This window comes from Diplotaxodon limnothrissa, linkage group LG11 (assembly GCF_057381915.1).
Source record: "Diplotaxodon limnothrissa isolate DT_005_m linkage group LG11, D_limnothrissa_male_GT1.1, whole genome shotgun sequence".
NCBI classification, from domain to species: domain Eukaryota; kingdom Metazoa; phylum Chordata; class Actinopteri; order Cichliformes; family Cichlidae; genus Diplotaxodon; species Diplotaxodon limnothrissa.
Genome location: NC_140606.1, coordinates 36,388,758 through 36,405,643, shown reverse-complemented (window position 1 = coordinate 36,405,643; position 16,886 = coordinate 36,388,758). Strand labels below are relative to the sequence as shown.

General features: G+C 38.9%; 1 protein-coding gene across 2 annotated transcripts in view; it reads right to left on the bottom strand.

The window, feature by feature from the left end:
• syngap1b (synaptic Ras GTPase activating protein 1b) overlaps positions 1-16,886 on the bottom strand; it is a 34,895-nt gene that overhangs the window by 3,839 nt on the left and 14,170 nt on the right. The window contains exons 12-15 of one of the 2 annotated variants that reach the window (XM_085365929.1): positions 16,225-16,659; positions 15,749-15,922; positions 15,139-15,350; positions 9,443-9,515 (exon numbers count right to left, since the gene is read on the bottom strand). In XM_085365929.1, the coding sequence (XP_085222055.1) occupies positions 9,443-9,515; positions 15,139-15,350; positions 15,749-15,922; positions 16,225-16,659 (894 nt within the window). Of the gene's footprint in view, positions 1-9,442; positions 9,516-14,085; positions 14,105-15,138; positions 15,351-15,748; positions 15,923-16,224; positions 16,660-16,886 lie in introns of those variants that run through there. The other variant, XM_085365930.1, reaches the window with a different exon arrangement.

The window sequence follows — 16,886 nt, the reverse complement described above, 5'->3', positions numbered from 1 at the left end:
TCAAGTAAACATCCAGGAGGTCTATCACAGAATATTTCCAAGTTAGCAGTGGATAAAATGAGACATGTTAGTGTGTTGGAAGGGTGACAATAAAAAGCACAGCGGGTTACCTCCTCATTCAGCCTGACAAAACAAAGAAAATGTCATTTTTATGTGTGTGTGTTGTGGATGAGAAGCTCACTTCACACAGTGCCAATCATGGCGCTGTGTAAAAATGACACATTTTGTCATCTGTCAGAGTAAAGAGAATTTAAAGCTGCAGCTGTGCATGTAAAAACACATACAAATAAAATACATCTTTCAGCATAAATCGGCAGCAGGACAGGTTTGCCTTCAGGGCTCCCTGCCAGAAAGCCTTCTGACAGAAATATTTCCTTTCTTTTATGTTATTCTCAGCTTGCAGGTTGGTTAGGTTTGAGCAGCAAAACTAGTTGGTGAGGTTGATTTACATTCTATTCCAAGGCAAGATTATGGCTTGGATTAAAATGTAAACCATGTCTCAGAAGAAAGTTCTAAAAGTAATGAAATGAAAGCAATGAAAACATCCTGTTCTGCTAGCTTTTGGATGTCTGCCTTTGTTTGCTAACTAATGAAATGTTAGCAGTGTTGTAGCTAATAAATAGACCTTTACAATTCTACTATAGGTGCCTCAAGTGTAAGTAAAGTTGTTAATAGCAGGAAATGCAGCAAAATAAAGTAGTTTTTCATGAAAAAAGCTAATGAAGGAATATAGTGAGCACAGGTTTCTCATTAGAAAACATTGTGAAAACCTGCTTCTCAAATCATATAAGGATAAAATGCTAACAACGTGTGATGGTATGGTAAAAAATCTTTTTTAAACTGCAGTACCTTGCTGTCAGTTGTTCTAGCTGGTCACTGCAACAAAAATCCCCCACAGCATTTTCACATAGTTTCACAGGAATGACTTATAGTTAGAATTTCTGCATTTCTTTGTTCTCATTCGACTGTGCCTCTGTTTATGTATTCTTGATATTAATATTGCTACAAAAGGCTTGAACCACCCCTCGTTAGTGGAAAAGTATCAGTCATGGACTGGCCTCCCCAGAGACTGAACCTCAAAATTATTGAAGCAGTTTGGGGTCATCTTAACAGAGAACAGAAGAAAAGGCAGCCAACATCCAAAGAAGGCCTTTGAATGTCCTTCAAGAAGCTTGCAGAACTATTCCTGCAGACTGCTTAAAGAAATGACAACAACATTACCTCAAAGCTGTGCTAGAGCTTTAGGCTGTGCTAAAAAATAAAGGTGGTCATTTTGACTCTGAAGCTTTTTAGAATTGCACAGTTATTTCTGCCTTACTTATTGAATTTCCATGTATCTTTGCATGTATCAATACATCACTGCATGTGTGGGTCCTTTATCCTGTCACACACTGCATCCTTTTCCTATTTTCATAACAAAATTTAAAGAAATGCAAGGTGGCTCACGACTTTTACCCTGTACCATAAATATATAAGTAAATACCCCTGAAGCCTTTATTTGCCCCAAAGAAAACATTTGCTAACAAATGCCTATACCGCTGTGATTACATATACTTACAAAAATCACAAAAGCAGTATAAATATGTTGATATTATCTTGCACAACAAAATGTGAGTATTAAAAACTTTAATTTTTGCTGTTTTTTTCAGTTGGCCTAAAAACCCCAGCCTTTATCCCTGCAGCAGAGAACGTGAGGCTGCAGACTTCACATTGTCACTGGAGATTTCATAAGCATGTGTTATCCTTTAGGTTAAAGTATTAATCATATAAGACCATCACTTAATGAAATTTTTCTTATATTGGTAGGTGGACGCAGTGCAGCCTTGCAAAAAGAGCCAATCGGATGTACAAATTGGAGCAGTAGCCAATTCAAAATGAATAGTTATTAAATTTATGAATACAATTTCATGTTCAAAGTGAATCCTTCACAACTGGACTCGTTTTAAAATCAAATTGATTTTCTGTTTCACCAACAGTAATTTGAAGCTTTTGAACAGAGACAATAAAATCTAAGCTTTTAGCTGGAACTGGTTTTCTGCCAAAAAACATTTTGGGTGTTTTAATTAAATTTTGAAAACCTGCTGAATAGAGTCATGATCATTCCCGACTTTAAGGGCTTCAGCTGTGTGTTACTGCTTAGAACATCACCTTCAAGTGTAACTGGACTAAGACGTTAAGTTAGCTGAACATAAGCGAGCCACTCTGCCTGATGACTGGAACAGCTAATTCACACAGTGGTGGTCGTGAAAGCCCTCAGTTTGTCTTATCAATAAAAGATATCCTTTTGTTTTTTTAAAGCATGCCCTCTGCTCAGGATGGTGTGTTCCTATCAATTTTTTATTGAGCCACATTTAAAATTCTGCCTCTCTAGGACATATTATCATGGGGCATAATGTTCACAGGTCAGCCTGGTACTGTGTGCAGTTACTGATATTGCAGTACATGATTTATGGGCAGGAGAGTGCAGATAAGATTTAGATGAACACGACTAACTGCTGAGTTGTTTTGCTCACTTTTAAAAATTTGACATTATTTTGTTGTCACCCTAACACACAGGTGTGCCCCTACGAAACATCAGTCATCTCTGTCCAGACATTCTGTGACAGTCCTCCTTTTTATGAGAAGATAAATGGGAGAGCAAAGTGGGCCTGTCAGTGTGTGGGCCTGCAGTGAGTTCACAGGATGCTGTATAAGGACAGGGACGCACATAGAGAACAGTAGAAGTGGAAAAGAGGCAGCAGTTATGGATGGAGAGTGAGAGTTTGCCGGCTTGTTTATTACCTGGATACTCGGGGTGGGACAGGCGCAAGACGGGGCTGCACTAGGATGGACTGACGCCTCCCCTAAGAGAAATCACCGTATCTCATCAACATAGGAGGAGAGGAGAGGAAACGAGAGGAGAGGAGATGAGAGGAAAAAGGAAAGCAGAGGAGGACTAAAAGCAGGAGGCAGGAAGAGAAAACTGATTGCGAAAATAAATAAAATGAGGGACGACTTGTGCGCAAGTGGGGAGGGTCCAGAAGGACGGTGAGGGTAGAGGAAATCAACAGCCACCCAAACAATACATACAAGGTGCACAACACAACATGAACAGAGAACAAGAACATAAATATACATATAAAATGCTTCCTAAGGCATATTTACATATATAATGGCAACCAGAGACACACAGCAGTGTCAGACACGCAACAGCCTGAAAGCATTAGAGCAGCATGCCATGCAGTGTATCATTAACAGAAATCATGCTTGTAGGATAAGAAAGAAAAAGGCGTTAAATCGTGCTCCGCAAACGCCATCTGCATCTGAAAGCAGCCGAATGTTTCATGTTTCCTGGTTCAGAAAGGTAAGAAGACAGCATAAAGAACATGCTTATATCAAACATGCAGTTATCAATGTTATGAAATATATATACACACTTTGAAAACCCAGAAAGAACCAGTTACATCAACACCATATGCAAAAAAACACAGAAACAACCAAGAATATACTTTTTTAAACAAATTTACTCTAACACACACACACACACACCTCGCTGAAACTCAAAGTTGCAAGAAATGAGCACAGGGAAAGGAAATAAATCTTAAATGAAGGAGACACTGATGTGATTAATGTAACTACAACCTCAGGAAGTATTTTTCTCTTTGAATGCTGATAACTGATCAAAAGAAAGGTTTAGAAAAACCTGAAAAATCTACAAATGATCAGTCCAACACTGTCAAAGACAAACTGTGAATGTTTCAAGTTACAAGACAATGTTATTACCTCTGTAAATTAAGGTAATAACCTTAATGGGTGTGGCTTTTCCAGGTGGAGTTACAGGTGGAATACTTTCAGGTTCTAAAAATGTGTTTTCCCTTCACATGTGTTGCAGTGTTTTAGTTCCCTGTTTGCTGTTCCCTAACTGCTTTACTTTACCTTACAGCTGAATCGTCTTCTCTTTATTGTTTCAGGGCAGCTCTGTGTCCCAATGCATGTTTATGGAGGAGATTTACCCACAAATAAAAACATTATAACTGACTCAATGTTCAATTTCATTATGAATTAATTTGATTTTTGTTAAAACTGACAAAAGAGTTGTGAGCTTCCTAGCAGTAACCACTGCACAGGCGCAAAAAAGGACCTAAAATTTAAAGTCACCGTTTACATTAGGCAAAAAAAAAAAGCATTTAAAATGTGTGTTAAGTGTAAGATTAAAAAAAGAGAGAGAGAGGAATCTCTCGATTGTTTAAATCAAATCTTCTTGGAGTGTTTTTTTTCCTTTTCTTTTTGTAGGCATTAGGACACTCTTGTGGAAAGGATTATGGCATTCTGCACCTGTGATATTATGTGAGGTCTAATTAAGTGTGGAGTGTTGTTTTGGAAGATGGTAGCAGTGGCCTGAGGAAACAACAGCACCATGGCTCATCCCCCTTCTCACTCCCTATTAATTTACTCTCCCACCCCACACTCTCAGCTGCTGCGTGTGCGCCACACATTAAAAGTGAAAGTTATCACACTGGACTGAACTGTCTGCTCATCTTAAATGCTGAGGTGACAAGCACGAGTGCCTAAAGCTGAAATAGAAAACTAAATACTAACTTCTGACAAAACAGCCCAACAAAATGCTCACTCACAGTAATGGCTGTTTTAGCTTCGAGCGGTGCACATTAAAGGAACATTGCAGCAGTATCTTCCTTGTCACATCACATTTTCCCAGGTTTCAGCCATGTACAGCACATTAACATAAACTGGGGGATTATCATCTTTGAAATTACAAAGGTACAATAGAAACCTGGATATTACATAATTTATCAGATTAAACTTTCCTCATCTTTCATTTACATAACACACGCTAACACGGTGAAGAAAGAAATCATCACCCCAGCCTAGCTTTATTATTATAATCATCACTGATATGCTGACATTAGCTTGTAGCTGAAAACATTAATGCTGTCCGAATGGTTTAACTTTACAGATACACTAAATTGACAAAATTACTGGGTCAGCTATATCTACAGGAGTTGCTTGGACGTAAAAACTCATCTCATGAAGCTCCTGGCTCACATTTTTCATGCTGATGTTAATGTCAGAGAAGGTCTGGAGCTCTGCAGTTAGTGCAGGCAACTTTTACACACTGTGGACCTCAGCACTTGTCAATCCCACTCTGTAACTTTACACCGATACTTTTTACCTGAGTTGCTGTTGTTCCTAAACACTTCAGCTTTGTAATAATACCACTTACAGTTGATTTTGGAATATTTAGAAGGGAAGAAAATTTATGAACTGACGCTCAGACTCAGTGAGCTCTTTAGAACGACCCATTGTTTTACAAGTATTTTCAAAGGCACACTGCATTTGATTTTATACACCCATTAAAATGCGACTGTAAACGCCTGAATTTAAAGATTAAAAGGCCTGACCCAATATTTTTGTCAGTGCACCATGGTGAGAGTCATTATCCACAAATACATCATTTTTGGAACAGTGGAGAGCCTTGCCGTAGTGGATCTGGCCTTCTAAAATTACTCCAAGAGTGTGATGACTCATTCAGGAGGACCCAGAACAACATGTGAAGAACTGCAGGCCTCACTTGCCTCAGTTGAGGCAATGATTCAACAATAAGCAAGAAACTGGACAAAAATGGGAGAATTCCAAGGAAAAAACCACTGCTGACCAAAAAGAAGACTTTTGGGGAAATATTCTGTAGACTGACGAGACAAAGGTTTAATGTTTTGGAAGTTGTGACTCGCATTGGTAAGTTCAGGCCCTGAAACTCAAACACACTTGGGTTATGCAACAGGAAAATTATCCCAAAAGGTTTGGAGTTTGCCTAGTCAAAGTCAGAACTTAAATCAGATTAAGATACTTTGTTATGTCCGTGCACAGTCCATTCATGCTGGACACCCCCCATTGTGGCTCAATTAAAACAATTCTGCAAAGAACAGTGGACCAAACTTCCTCCAAGTGATGTGAAAGACTCATTGTCAGTTATCACATTGGAGTTCTTGCTGCCAAGGATGGGACAACAAGTTATTAGGTTTAGACTCAGCCACCACCTCTGCTCTCACTGTCACTCAGCACCAGCTCTCAGCCCATAGGTGTACACCTAGGTGTACACGTACACCCTGTGTACACCTATGACTGTACACCAAACCGACCCAACCAATGTCATTGTCAAGTATGCTGATGACGCTGTGGTTGGGCTCATCTCTGATGCAGATGAGACAGCGTACAGGGCAGAGTTAGAGAACTTGAAGCTGAATGTCCTTAAAACCAAAGGACTCATAATGGACAGGAGGCACAGACAGGTCCACTCGCCCCTGATTATAAATGGAGAACAGCTGGAATTATTCTCCTGGGCGCCCACATCTCTGCTGATCTCACCTGGACCCTCTCCTCCTGCCTGGGTGTTTGGTATACAGGGGCCATGACTGAGAACAGGCAGGCTGTGCAGAGGGTTATTAACACCGCTCCCCCAAAAATCATTGGCTGCCCTCTACTACCCCTGGAGGCCATCGCCAGATCCTCCTGCCTCAGGTAAACCAGGGCCATCACAGGTGACTCCTTGCACCCCACCCACCACCTGTTTGACCTGCTGTTCACTGGTCAGTACCACACGTCCAGACCACGAAACAGCCTCTTCCCCTGTCAACAAACACTATCCCCCCCACACCCCACGGTGAGCCATGGTCTGAGTAACCCCCATCACTCAGGCCACTCACATATGTACTTATACTCAGACCAAGTCCTCTGCACTACTTCCAAGCACTTTGTATATATTCCTGTAGTTTGGAAAGATTTCACCTGTTTGTTATTTATTCTGGTTGTCTTACTATTTATATATTATTCCTGCACAGTTGCCATGGAGCAGCCATAATTTCATTGTACAATGACAATAAAGGGCTATTCTATTCTATTGCATTCTAATATATGATTCTCTGAAATATGTAAGTGTGACCAAAAAAAAGAAATTAAGAAGGGCATAGATACTTTTTTGCAGCGCTGTAAATGTTTAAATATAAGGATAAATTAGAATTTTTAAATTTGAATGAGCTGAATACATGAATACGTTTGCATATTTTTTCTTTCTTTCCTTTTTTTTCTCTTTTGCAGCTTGATTGTAATTCTGTAGTTGTAAGAAAACTTTTCTTGTGATTACAGAAATATAATTTGGTACTTTTAGCAAAATACATCTTTTCTGCTGACAGAGACCATGACTTATCATGATTCATTGTGCTCCTAAAAGTCCTGGGTTTTTCTTTCTTTGTTTTCCTTCTTAATATTTTAAAAAATCTGCAGTAAATCAAATTCTAAATAGTGTTATCCATCTGGCACCAAATTTGGTTTATATGAAACATAACTTCTCCAACACCAGTCCAAACTCACAGGTTTATAAATCCATATAGACATTGAAATACTGTGCTGTATACAGTACATTCTCAGAACATATAACGGTCACATCAGCTGTAATCATGACCACCAGAGTGACACTCGGAGCGTCTGTCAGCTCTTCTCTTTTGGCATATTATTAATTTATTATTATTTTCAACTCTCTGCACCTCGAAAGGTCAACTAGAAACCTACAATGAGGCATTTTTAAAAAATAATTTTTCATGCAGTTAAATGAGTGACAATTCAAAAGTATGACCTAATGAATGAAGGAACATGTCAAGTTGGGTTACTGATTGAAAGGAAATTACTTGGAAATTGGCAAGTAAAGAGTTATTCCTTCATTCAATGATCAGAATAGAATTTAATGCATTTAAATTTATATGTACAGCACCTGAAATTGTAATGCCTTATATAGTTCTTATCATGTTGGATTAGCAACAAAACTCTTGTGTTAAATTACTAAAATTTGAGAATTCATGAAATTTTCTACCTCACAATCCTCCAATTATTTTTAATATATTCTCGTGTATTTCATGTCTTTTTGGAAACTAATAAATTATGTTTTTTTTTTATTTTGACAATTTCAGTGCTCCACAAATGAGTATGCTGCAAATGGGACACAACATTCGCAATTCTTCATATTTTTCATGGTATAATTTCCAGGTTACGTGAGTCACACCAGAGTTCATGGGTGAAGCCACGGCTACGTTAGACATAGTAACACAGAAACCATACAAATCAGTGTCAGACGTGACAATGACTGCTACAGCAGCTGAAGCCAGAACTTTGAGATTTTTATCTGTGAAATTTGCTTTATAAATACATTTTACTTACTTACCTACTACAATGAAAAAATATCTTTACTTTTTCACACTCCATTACATTTAACATATAAAGTATTTTGCATGGTAACAAAACAACTTTTAAATTTCCTGGGCCCTTTATGGGGCTGAATTAGCCTACTTGGTCTCAAATCTCATCTAATTTAATCCCTCTCTGTGAAAGAACTGCCGCTAACTGAATGAATATGATTGTTTACACCTAATATTGCATTTTATTTTTATTGCACTATAGAGGCTGCTGAGAAACATTTCATTTGAGCCTGTGTACTTCTGTAAATAGCATCCGAAATGACAAGAAACACTCTTGAATCTTGAATCTTGCAAAGTAAATAAGTGTAAAAGGTAAGTTCTACGCATGTACCATGTCATACAACTTCATATAAGGTATTAATATATATTACTCAGCTACACTTAATTGATAAATTTACTATAGAATCTAATTTATAAGAGAGATAAGTTGACAAATTATGATGTAATCTCCTTGAGGTGATTACATTGATCCCTGAGGCAAATTTACAAGCTATACAGCAATATATTTACATTTAATTAAATCAGCAAAACTTGTACAGGTCACAGCATTAAAGATAACAACACAGCAAAGATCATGTTCCAATAATATTTCTACATTTGAGTTATATATATATCAACTCATATGACTCATGCTTGAAGGTGGGCTTGCTCAATTTGACAGGATGGCAGGATAAGGAAAGGGGGTGGGTTTGGGGCATGAAATGAGAAGCACTGAGGAAGTAGAGCTCCCGAAGACACAGCACCACCATCACGCAGCGTACAATACAGTAAGACGTGAGCTTCAGCTGTTCAGTAATCTGTGCGAAAGGGAGCCACCAGGAGTTTTAACCCCAACATGCTCGGCAGAAAGGTTTCACAGAAGCAACTACAAAACTGGCAACATCACCACAAACCCAGATACGTTCACAAACCCAGCTAGAGTCAGACATCTTGATAGCTTGAGCTTAAGAATACAAACAACAGCATTCTTTCATCTTTCATCTTCAAAGCCCCCGCGTATGTTGGCAGACGAATGGCAGTCAAACCCAAACAGGACAGGTCAGGGACAGGGCAAGGCAGAGGCAGATCAGAGGGACCACATACACACAGCAAACGAAATCATATCAATAACAGGGGGGGGGGAAGAGAGGTAGGATGGAGAAAGAAGATAGCACGGGCCACCGTACGAACTCGACGACAGAAGAAGCAATCTCACAGACCTGATCAGCGAAAATCCTGGTTTTTGGCTCAAGGATGGCTCCTCCTCTTATCTCATCCTCCACAGCCATGAGTCTTGGAAGCAGAGAAAGAGAGAGGGGGAGAGAGAAAGTAGGGAAGGGGGGGGTGACAGAAGGAGAGGGAGTATTATGAATTCAAAATGATACTTAACAAGATGTTGAGCAGATGCATCTCCAACATCTGGCTCAACGACATCACAGTGATACGATGCTGATCTCCTGTATCTCAAATCTAAATCTCAAATACTGATAGGAAGCACAATCTTTTGAGCCACTGAGCAGCAGGAACGTAAGCCGTGCTTTATGAGGCACTGCCAATTTTCACTGGTGGAGCCTTGTTTTGTCCCCATGGGATTTATCAAAGTATTTGTTCCCAATTTAAGGTGTTTTCAAAGCGCAATTACAGCCAACAGTGGAAAATTACACCCGGTTATGTGACGTGAATGTTCAGTAACTGATCCCCATCATCCCCAGGGAATTTCCCATCTTGCGTAACATGGACTGACCAAGGCACGGGCAGAAAAATCCTTTGACTAATCATTTGAAAGAATCTGCTCGCAGATACGAGCGAGAGTCCGGCTGCAGTTTTCATGAGCCAGCAAACAGTGCAGGTTTCCCAGCTTTCATGATTATTCAAGTGCCAGGGATAGAGTCATTCAATGATATTTCTCTCAAAGCGTTATCTTACACTTACTTGGCCAACTGGCTAGATTGTGGATATTGTCATTTGGTGTAAATGCCAAGTAGAAGTTACCGTGAATAAAGAAAGACCTCTCAACATCATAGACTTCAATGCATTGCCTTCATGATTTTCCATGTTTTACATTTTTTTTAATCGTAGCTGACAGCAGAAGAATAAACATCCTTTATTTTCTTAACATGAAACATGACTGTTGGAATGTTATCCCTTTATAATAGTCAACTATTGAGTAATCTTGCAAACGCATGTCAATTTGTCAAAGTAAAACAAGGTGGAAGATTGTCACTTGTGCATTCATTAAGCCACTAATCCAATCAAATAGTTGACAGGAACATTTAATTGGCGCCATGCAGAAATAAATACACCACAAATCAAGTCGTACTGTGTCACTCAAAGCTAGTCCTCTCCACCACATCCATATCACTTTATTAAGAACACAGAGGCACGTGTTTGACAATAAAGAACGAAAATCCACAGGTGAAGTTTCAAACATAAGCGTTTGGATGTTTTATTCCATAAATAATGTACAATGTTGAGAGTTTGTTTTTTTTTTTTACAAAAGAAGAGAAGAGGAAAAGAAAAGAGTCAATCATAAGCACACACAGAAATATTAGCACTGTCCCAAAAAACAATGGAATGTAACATGGGCATACAGCATTAAGATTCTGACATGACTCCAAAAAGGCAGACAATGATTCATGTGGGTGATATGTTACAAAAAGAAGAGGGAAAAAAAAGAAGTTAAGCTTTATATATCCAGTTGTACTTCAAGTAGTGTGCTTTTGAGGTCAAGTCGTACATTTAGTCAAAACAATGTGTGTATGTAACAACATGAGGTCACAAAGTCTGAATATTTTGCTACAGAGGAAAAAGGCAAAAGACAAAAGGTGTCAAATAGGATGTAAAGTTAATGAAAAGCAAAAGGAAAGACAGACCTGGGTCAAACAGCAGCTGCAGATATGCTCTCTATTTTTTGTAAACTTACCTGATAACATCTAATTTGTGTTGATACAGCAAGTTTAACCCAACCTCGTGACATATTTGAGCTTACTCTGCACTTTAATCGCACATTACAAATCATTTTAACATAAATTAAAGCAATGTCTTTTTGTCAGTCAAACATAAACAAAACAAGCAAACTAAAAGTGTTTTAAATATACAAAAACAACCATGCAATCAACCCAAGTCCCCAGTACAGAACAGCATGTTAATATGCATTTAAAAAACAGTATGTTTGACTTACATTTGACTGACGGATATGCCTCCCATCGAATTTATCACATTGTTTATTTATGTAAAAACTATGCAATCCAAATGGATGCAGTTAAAATGCACATTAAACCAAATTCCTCTTTGAGTGCATTTGTTTAAAATAAACAACGCAACTGTTTGACACAGGTCTATATAAAAGTGAGCAAAAACCCTTGGCTGTTGCTACAAGCCATGTCAATCACACACACATCAAGCCAAAACTCATCACCACTATGAATTCATTTGCAAGATTTAAACATAATTTTTGCTGTTGTACAATCTATACAGCCTATCAATATATTCTTGCTACAAAGAGAGGCAGGTATACTGACACCAGAATATTATCTAAGACTCTGGAGAGGGAAAATAAATAGAAAAGAATATGTTTTTTCCTTTTAATACTTAAATCATATTTTAAGTGCATAAGTTAAATGACAGTCTAACTCTCTTAAACAACTATTCTGATCACCACGTCACCGGACACCACCAATGACGGACTGCAGGTCAAAAACAAAATCATACCAAGCATTTACAGCAAAAATCATACAGAGATGAGAAAGTCAGTTTTGCTTTAATTAATAAATAATATAAATTTCAATCTTTCATTTAAAATGCAGATAAGTTCACAAGCACCATACAGGTCATCAAAAAAAAAAAAAAAAAAGAAAAAGAAAAAACAACCCATAAACAATAGAAAAAAACCCCAACTTAGGATTTAAGAACACATTTTGCAGAACATACTGCTGTCAAAAGCTCACGTCATTGTCGTCATGTTGTCTCTGTGGTGTTTTGCATTTTACAGTATTCCAGGTCTATATTTTGTATGTTTAGATACTGCAGATGGCACCTGGTAAAAGATTTTGGCAGGAAGTCACTGTTTCGTTATCTACACAAGATGCATACAATACACCTCCTCAGGATCCTGCATGTGCATTCGGCACAAACAGCACACGCAGATACATACTGCATCTGTTATTGCGCTTCTCCTGCTAAAAAGTTAGCTATTGCAAGGTTAAAATAGTAATCTCACTCTCAATAGAATTCATATACATCACATTTCTTATACTACTATTATTATGGCTCTTGCATTACTGAATTTACTATGCTATGGGTTATAGTTAAAATAGATTATTACTATGACAGGTGCAATTAAGACCATTAAGTCCCCTCCCCCCTTTCTGCTGCAAATTCAATGCATCTCGTCAATATAAATCTCTTCAGTTCACAGCAAAGAGCTCGGGGAAGATAAATAGTTTCATTCATATTTAAAATTAAAGTATTTTGACAAAAAAATATGAGAGCCTGTAGCCAACTAATGGAATAACTACCCTAAAGAAAAAATAAAAATACAAGTGCTACAGGTAAAGTGGATTCAGTGTTTAACCTAGCATGACCTAAAACTCAATATTCGGCTTTGGTTTAAATTAGATTGTTGAGAACAAAATGTGTACCTGGTCTAATGACATAGGTTGGATTTGCTCTGAGCTTAAAGCAAATTCTATGCACAGAACATTAAGGCTTCTCTGAAAAAAAATATCTCTCAAACTTGAAACATAACGCTGAGTATTTTAGGTCTGCAGATAAAGAGTTGGGTTTTTTTCCAAGCCTACACAGGAGCCATGAAATTAAGGTCACAACTAAGGGCTCCATTAGCAGAACCTGAGCTTGCTTTTGCATCAACATAATATATATGTATATATATATATATATATATGTTTATATATCTGAATGTGAAAATTGAACATAAAACTCAATTTAAGGTGAAACATAACATAAGGCTATGGTTGCACTTGTTATTTCACTGATATTCTGAAGTCCAATCAACAGGACGCCCTCTACATTATTTGCATTGCTCGTGTGTGTGCATTAGATCTGCAATGCTCTGCATGACCTGGGCTGGCTCAGTGAATTGTGTGTAAAATTGACTCGGAAGCATCCAGATCTGCTACTTACTGTAATTCATCCTTGTGTGGTCAGATGATAAAGGTCCCAAAAGTTACAAGTTTAAGCCTTGAAAACAGCAGCTAATAACTGCACGTTGTGCTTCATGTGTACAGCACTCTCCTTAAGCTTTAACTTCAGGGGAGCAGTAATCAAGGGTTTTGCTTTAAGTGCTCTGACAAAGTTTCTGTAGTATAGGGCATAGCTCATTTATGCCTTTATACCTGAATCTTCACCATTCACTGACTGATTCAGGTTTGTCTCTGATGTTCACCCCTCTTCATTTCACATCATGTGTTGTTAAAAGAGGTATTAGTCCCCATGTTCACTCTGGAGAGGTAAAAAAAACCCATCAGCAGTCCTTCAGTGAACATGGTTCACCTTGATTTAAAATGGAAGAGCTAATATTAAACCATGGTCTTCCATAGTCCGGTGCCCGAAGGTCCAAAACAATTCTTTGAGTTGGTTTAAAAAGTGCAGACATGTTTCTGAAGTTTTACAACTCCCCATCCTTTTGTGCTTTTACAGTGCAATCTCGTGGGAGAATCATTTGAAAATTCTGCTAACTGGAATCATCCTGCATGATCCCAAAATCCAGAACTTTGTTCATAAACAAACAGCTGATGGTGAGTGTGACAGCGCAGGATAAAGGAGGACGTTTTAATGGTGGTTATATACAAGGTTAGGCCTTTTAAGATGTTTTTCCATAAAAGACGAGCAGGACTCTCTGTCTTCATTCCAAGTCTTCTTTCCTGGAGTGGATTAGAAGTGGCAATATTCTCTGTCACAGTTATCCACCCTTCAGTTGCAGACCACAGACTATTATAAGATGTAAAAATACTGCAATATTTTCATGTAGTTTTAAGTGTCTTTTCACTGAAAAATAAAAACAAAATTAAATGCAGGGCAGCATTGCTAATATGCGGTCACACGTAAAATGCTCACGGAGTCCTTAAAACCCAGCAAATATTTGGTTTTTGTGCCTGAAAAATACAACTGAGACACGATCAATACTCAACCCTTTTTTCCATGAACTGCTTAATTTGTGAGTGATCAATAAAAGTTAAGACTGCACTGACAATAAAAGCCCCATTACAATTTTGCACAAGCACTCGAGAAATTAGGGCTCAGCTGGAGTTCTCTGCAGTTGTCCAAATATGATGCTCTTGAATAACAAATAAAGCATGTTGTGAGGTTATGACCGCATTTAAATTTGCTACGGCAAGAGCTCAGAGGACAATCAAAGACTCTTTTGTCCAGCTTAACTAAGCTGAAGAAACAACCACCACGGGAACATCTCCTGGATGCTTATCTAAGATAAAGATCTTTGTCTTCTGTATTACAGTCTATTATTTAATTTGCCACTCATTACATGTCTGCAGCTTTGGCTTTCAATATAAAGCTCCCATCCTTTCTCATAGGCTACAGTGCTTTATGAAACGGAAACCAATCTCCTTATCTTGTAATATTCTTTTCAAGATAACAACCTCTGGTAAATAGAGTCTTATTCCGATGTGCAATGTATATATTGCCAGTAACAACTGCTTCATTTTCATGTTTCATCCTGTTAAACAGAATCCAATATGCTAACGCCGTACTGTGGAGTCCTCCGCAGAAGTATAAGAAGTCTTTTTAATTAATGCTAGCAATCATAATTTTATAGAAAAGGTCCTTTTTCCACAAAAACCCTGTAACAGAAGAAAAAGAAAGACTATGGCCCACCAATGGCCTCCTTATACAAGACCACAAGTCTTTTCCCTCCATCCCAACAACAGCTTCCATTTACCTGCTAATTATTCCTTTAATTTGGGAGTCTTTTTCCACTTGCTGCTGCCGCAGCCTCCTCTCACTGTCCTCGAGACGATTCTGGTACTGTAGGAGGATCTTATTGGTCTGCTGCTCCTGCGTGAGGAGCCTCCGTTCATACTCCTCCAGCTTTTTGTGGGACATCATCAAGCGCTCCTTCAGGGAGTTGATCTCCTCCTCGTACTCCCGTACCTGAGGTAGAGATGTGAAAAGAATGCTAAATTAGAGCAGTTTATTGCGACGCTGGTGCGTACATGCCTTGCTTTCTTGGTCACTGCAGTGCCTGGTGGATTTGAGTTCTCTAAACACATTCATGAAAGCATTGGAAACCACCTCCAGATATTCAAAATTAGGCCGGCTGCCTTTATAAAGGATGAGGTACAGTAAATATGCCAAACTGCAGAAAAAGAAAAAGAATGCAAACAAGTTGAACATTTGGCTCATGGCTTTTGTTTCCCACAGTTTGAGACCTCTGGACTTCTGTGTCAAGATCAAATCTGAGTGCCATCTGCTCAGAAATGACAGACATAACTCAATGTTCCTCTGACTTCAACTGAAATGTTAATTAAATAGTTAAGAATTAAACCTACCCTATCCATGCGTGACTCATCCATGCTTTTTGAGTACTCCTTAAGTTTGAATTCCTCACGGTCAATCCGAGAACTTTCAATGTCAGCGGACAGATGAGGCATGTTGGAGACCCAGGCCACCGTCCGCTCATTGGCTGGCGTTGGGGGATTGAGGGTAGATGGAGACTGGGAACCCTGGGAAGAAAGGTCAGCACACTGAATATGAGAACATGAATTTTTAATTGAGTGAAAGTCACTTGCATAAATTTGGTGCACGATGTTACCCAAAATGCCTCAGTGCTACACGAGTTCATACATTTTGAGCATGGCTGAGCCCTGGTGGCTCCCAAGCTCTTAATCTTGAATGTCAGTTTTATCCCCTAGATAAGCTAAACACTGACATCTTACACGTTGTTGTTGAGAAATAGCTGTGAGCACAGGTGCTAAAGAAAAAAAAAATAGGAAAGTTAGATATTAGGAGAGTGTGCAGCAGTTACCTGTTTGCTCATAGTGGGTTTGAGCAGGTGCTGCTGTTGCTGAGGCTGCTGCTGTGGTGACTGTTGAGTGCTCTGACTGGTGGTTCCCTGTGGACTCTGGCTTTCCCTGACAGAGCTCTGCTGGTGGGGCAGGCCCGGGGCAGTGTTGTCTTTGACGGAGAGCTGCCGGGGCCCATGCTGCCTGCCGTAGCCGGATTCTGGCGACTGGAGAAGGTTTCCGCTTTGCGGCCTAGTTTTTGCAGGAGCAGAGGGTGCAGCAGCTGCACTGACGGACAGCTGATGGGAGGTCTGGGATTTGACACGCTGGGTGGGAGGCGGAGCAACAGAACTCTGCCGCATAGGTTGGACTGTGGAGGGAGGCGTGGTGGCCAGGGAGGAATGGGAGGTTCCCGTCTGGGAGGCCATGCCCATCATTTGTTGCTGTTGGAGATTATCCTTGAAAAACACGTGAATGATAAATTAACATTTATACTAATTCACTTATCAAATTGGAAAAAAATTCAGTGGGTTGCCACACTTGGGTAAATTGCCTCAAATACTAATGAGACAATAAAATGTAGTAACAGAAGTTCAGTTCGAATGATGAATTGATGTGTTTCAAGCATTTTGAGATTCAGTCAATGAAGGTGATGTAACAGTAGAAACATGGAGCTATTATTCAT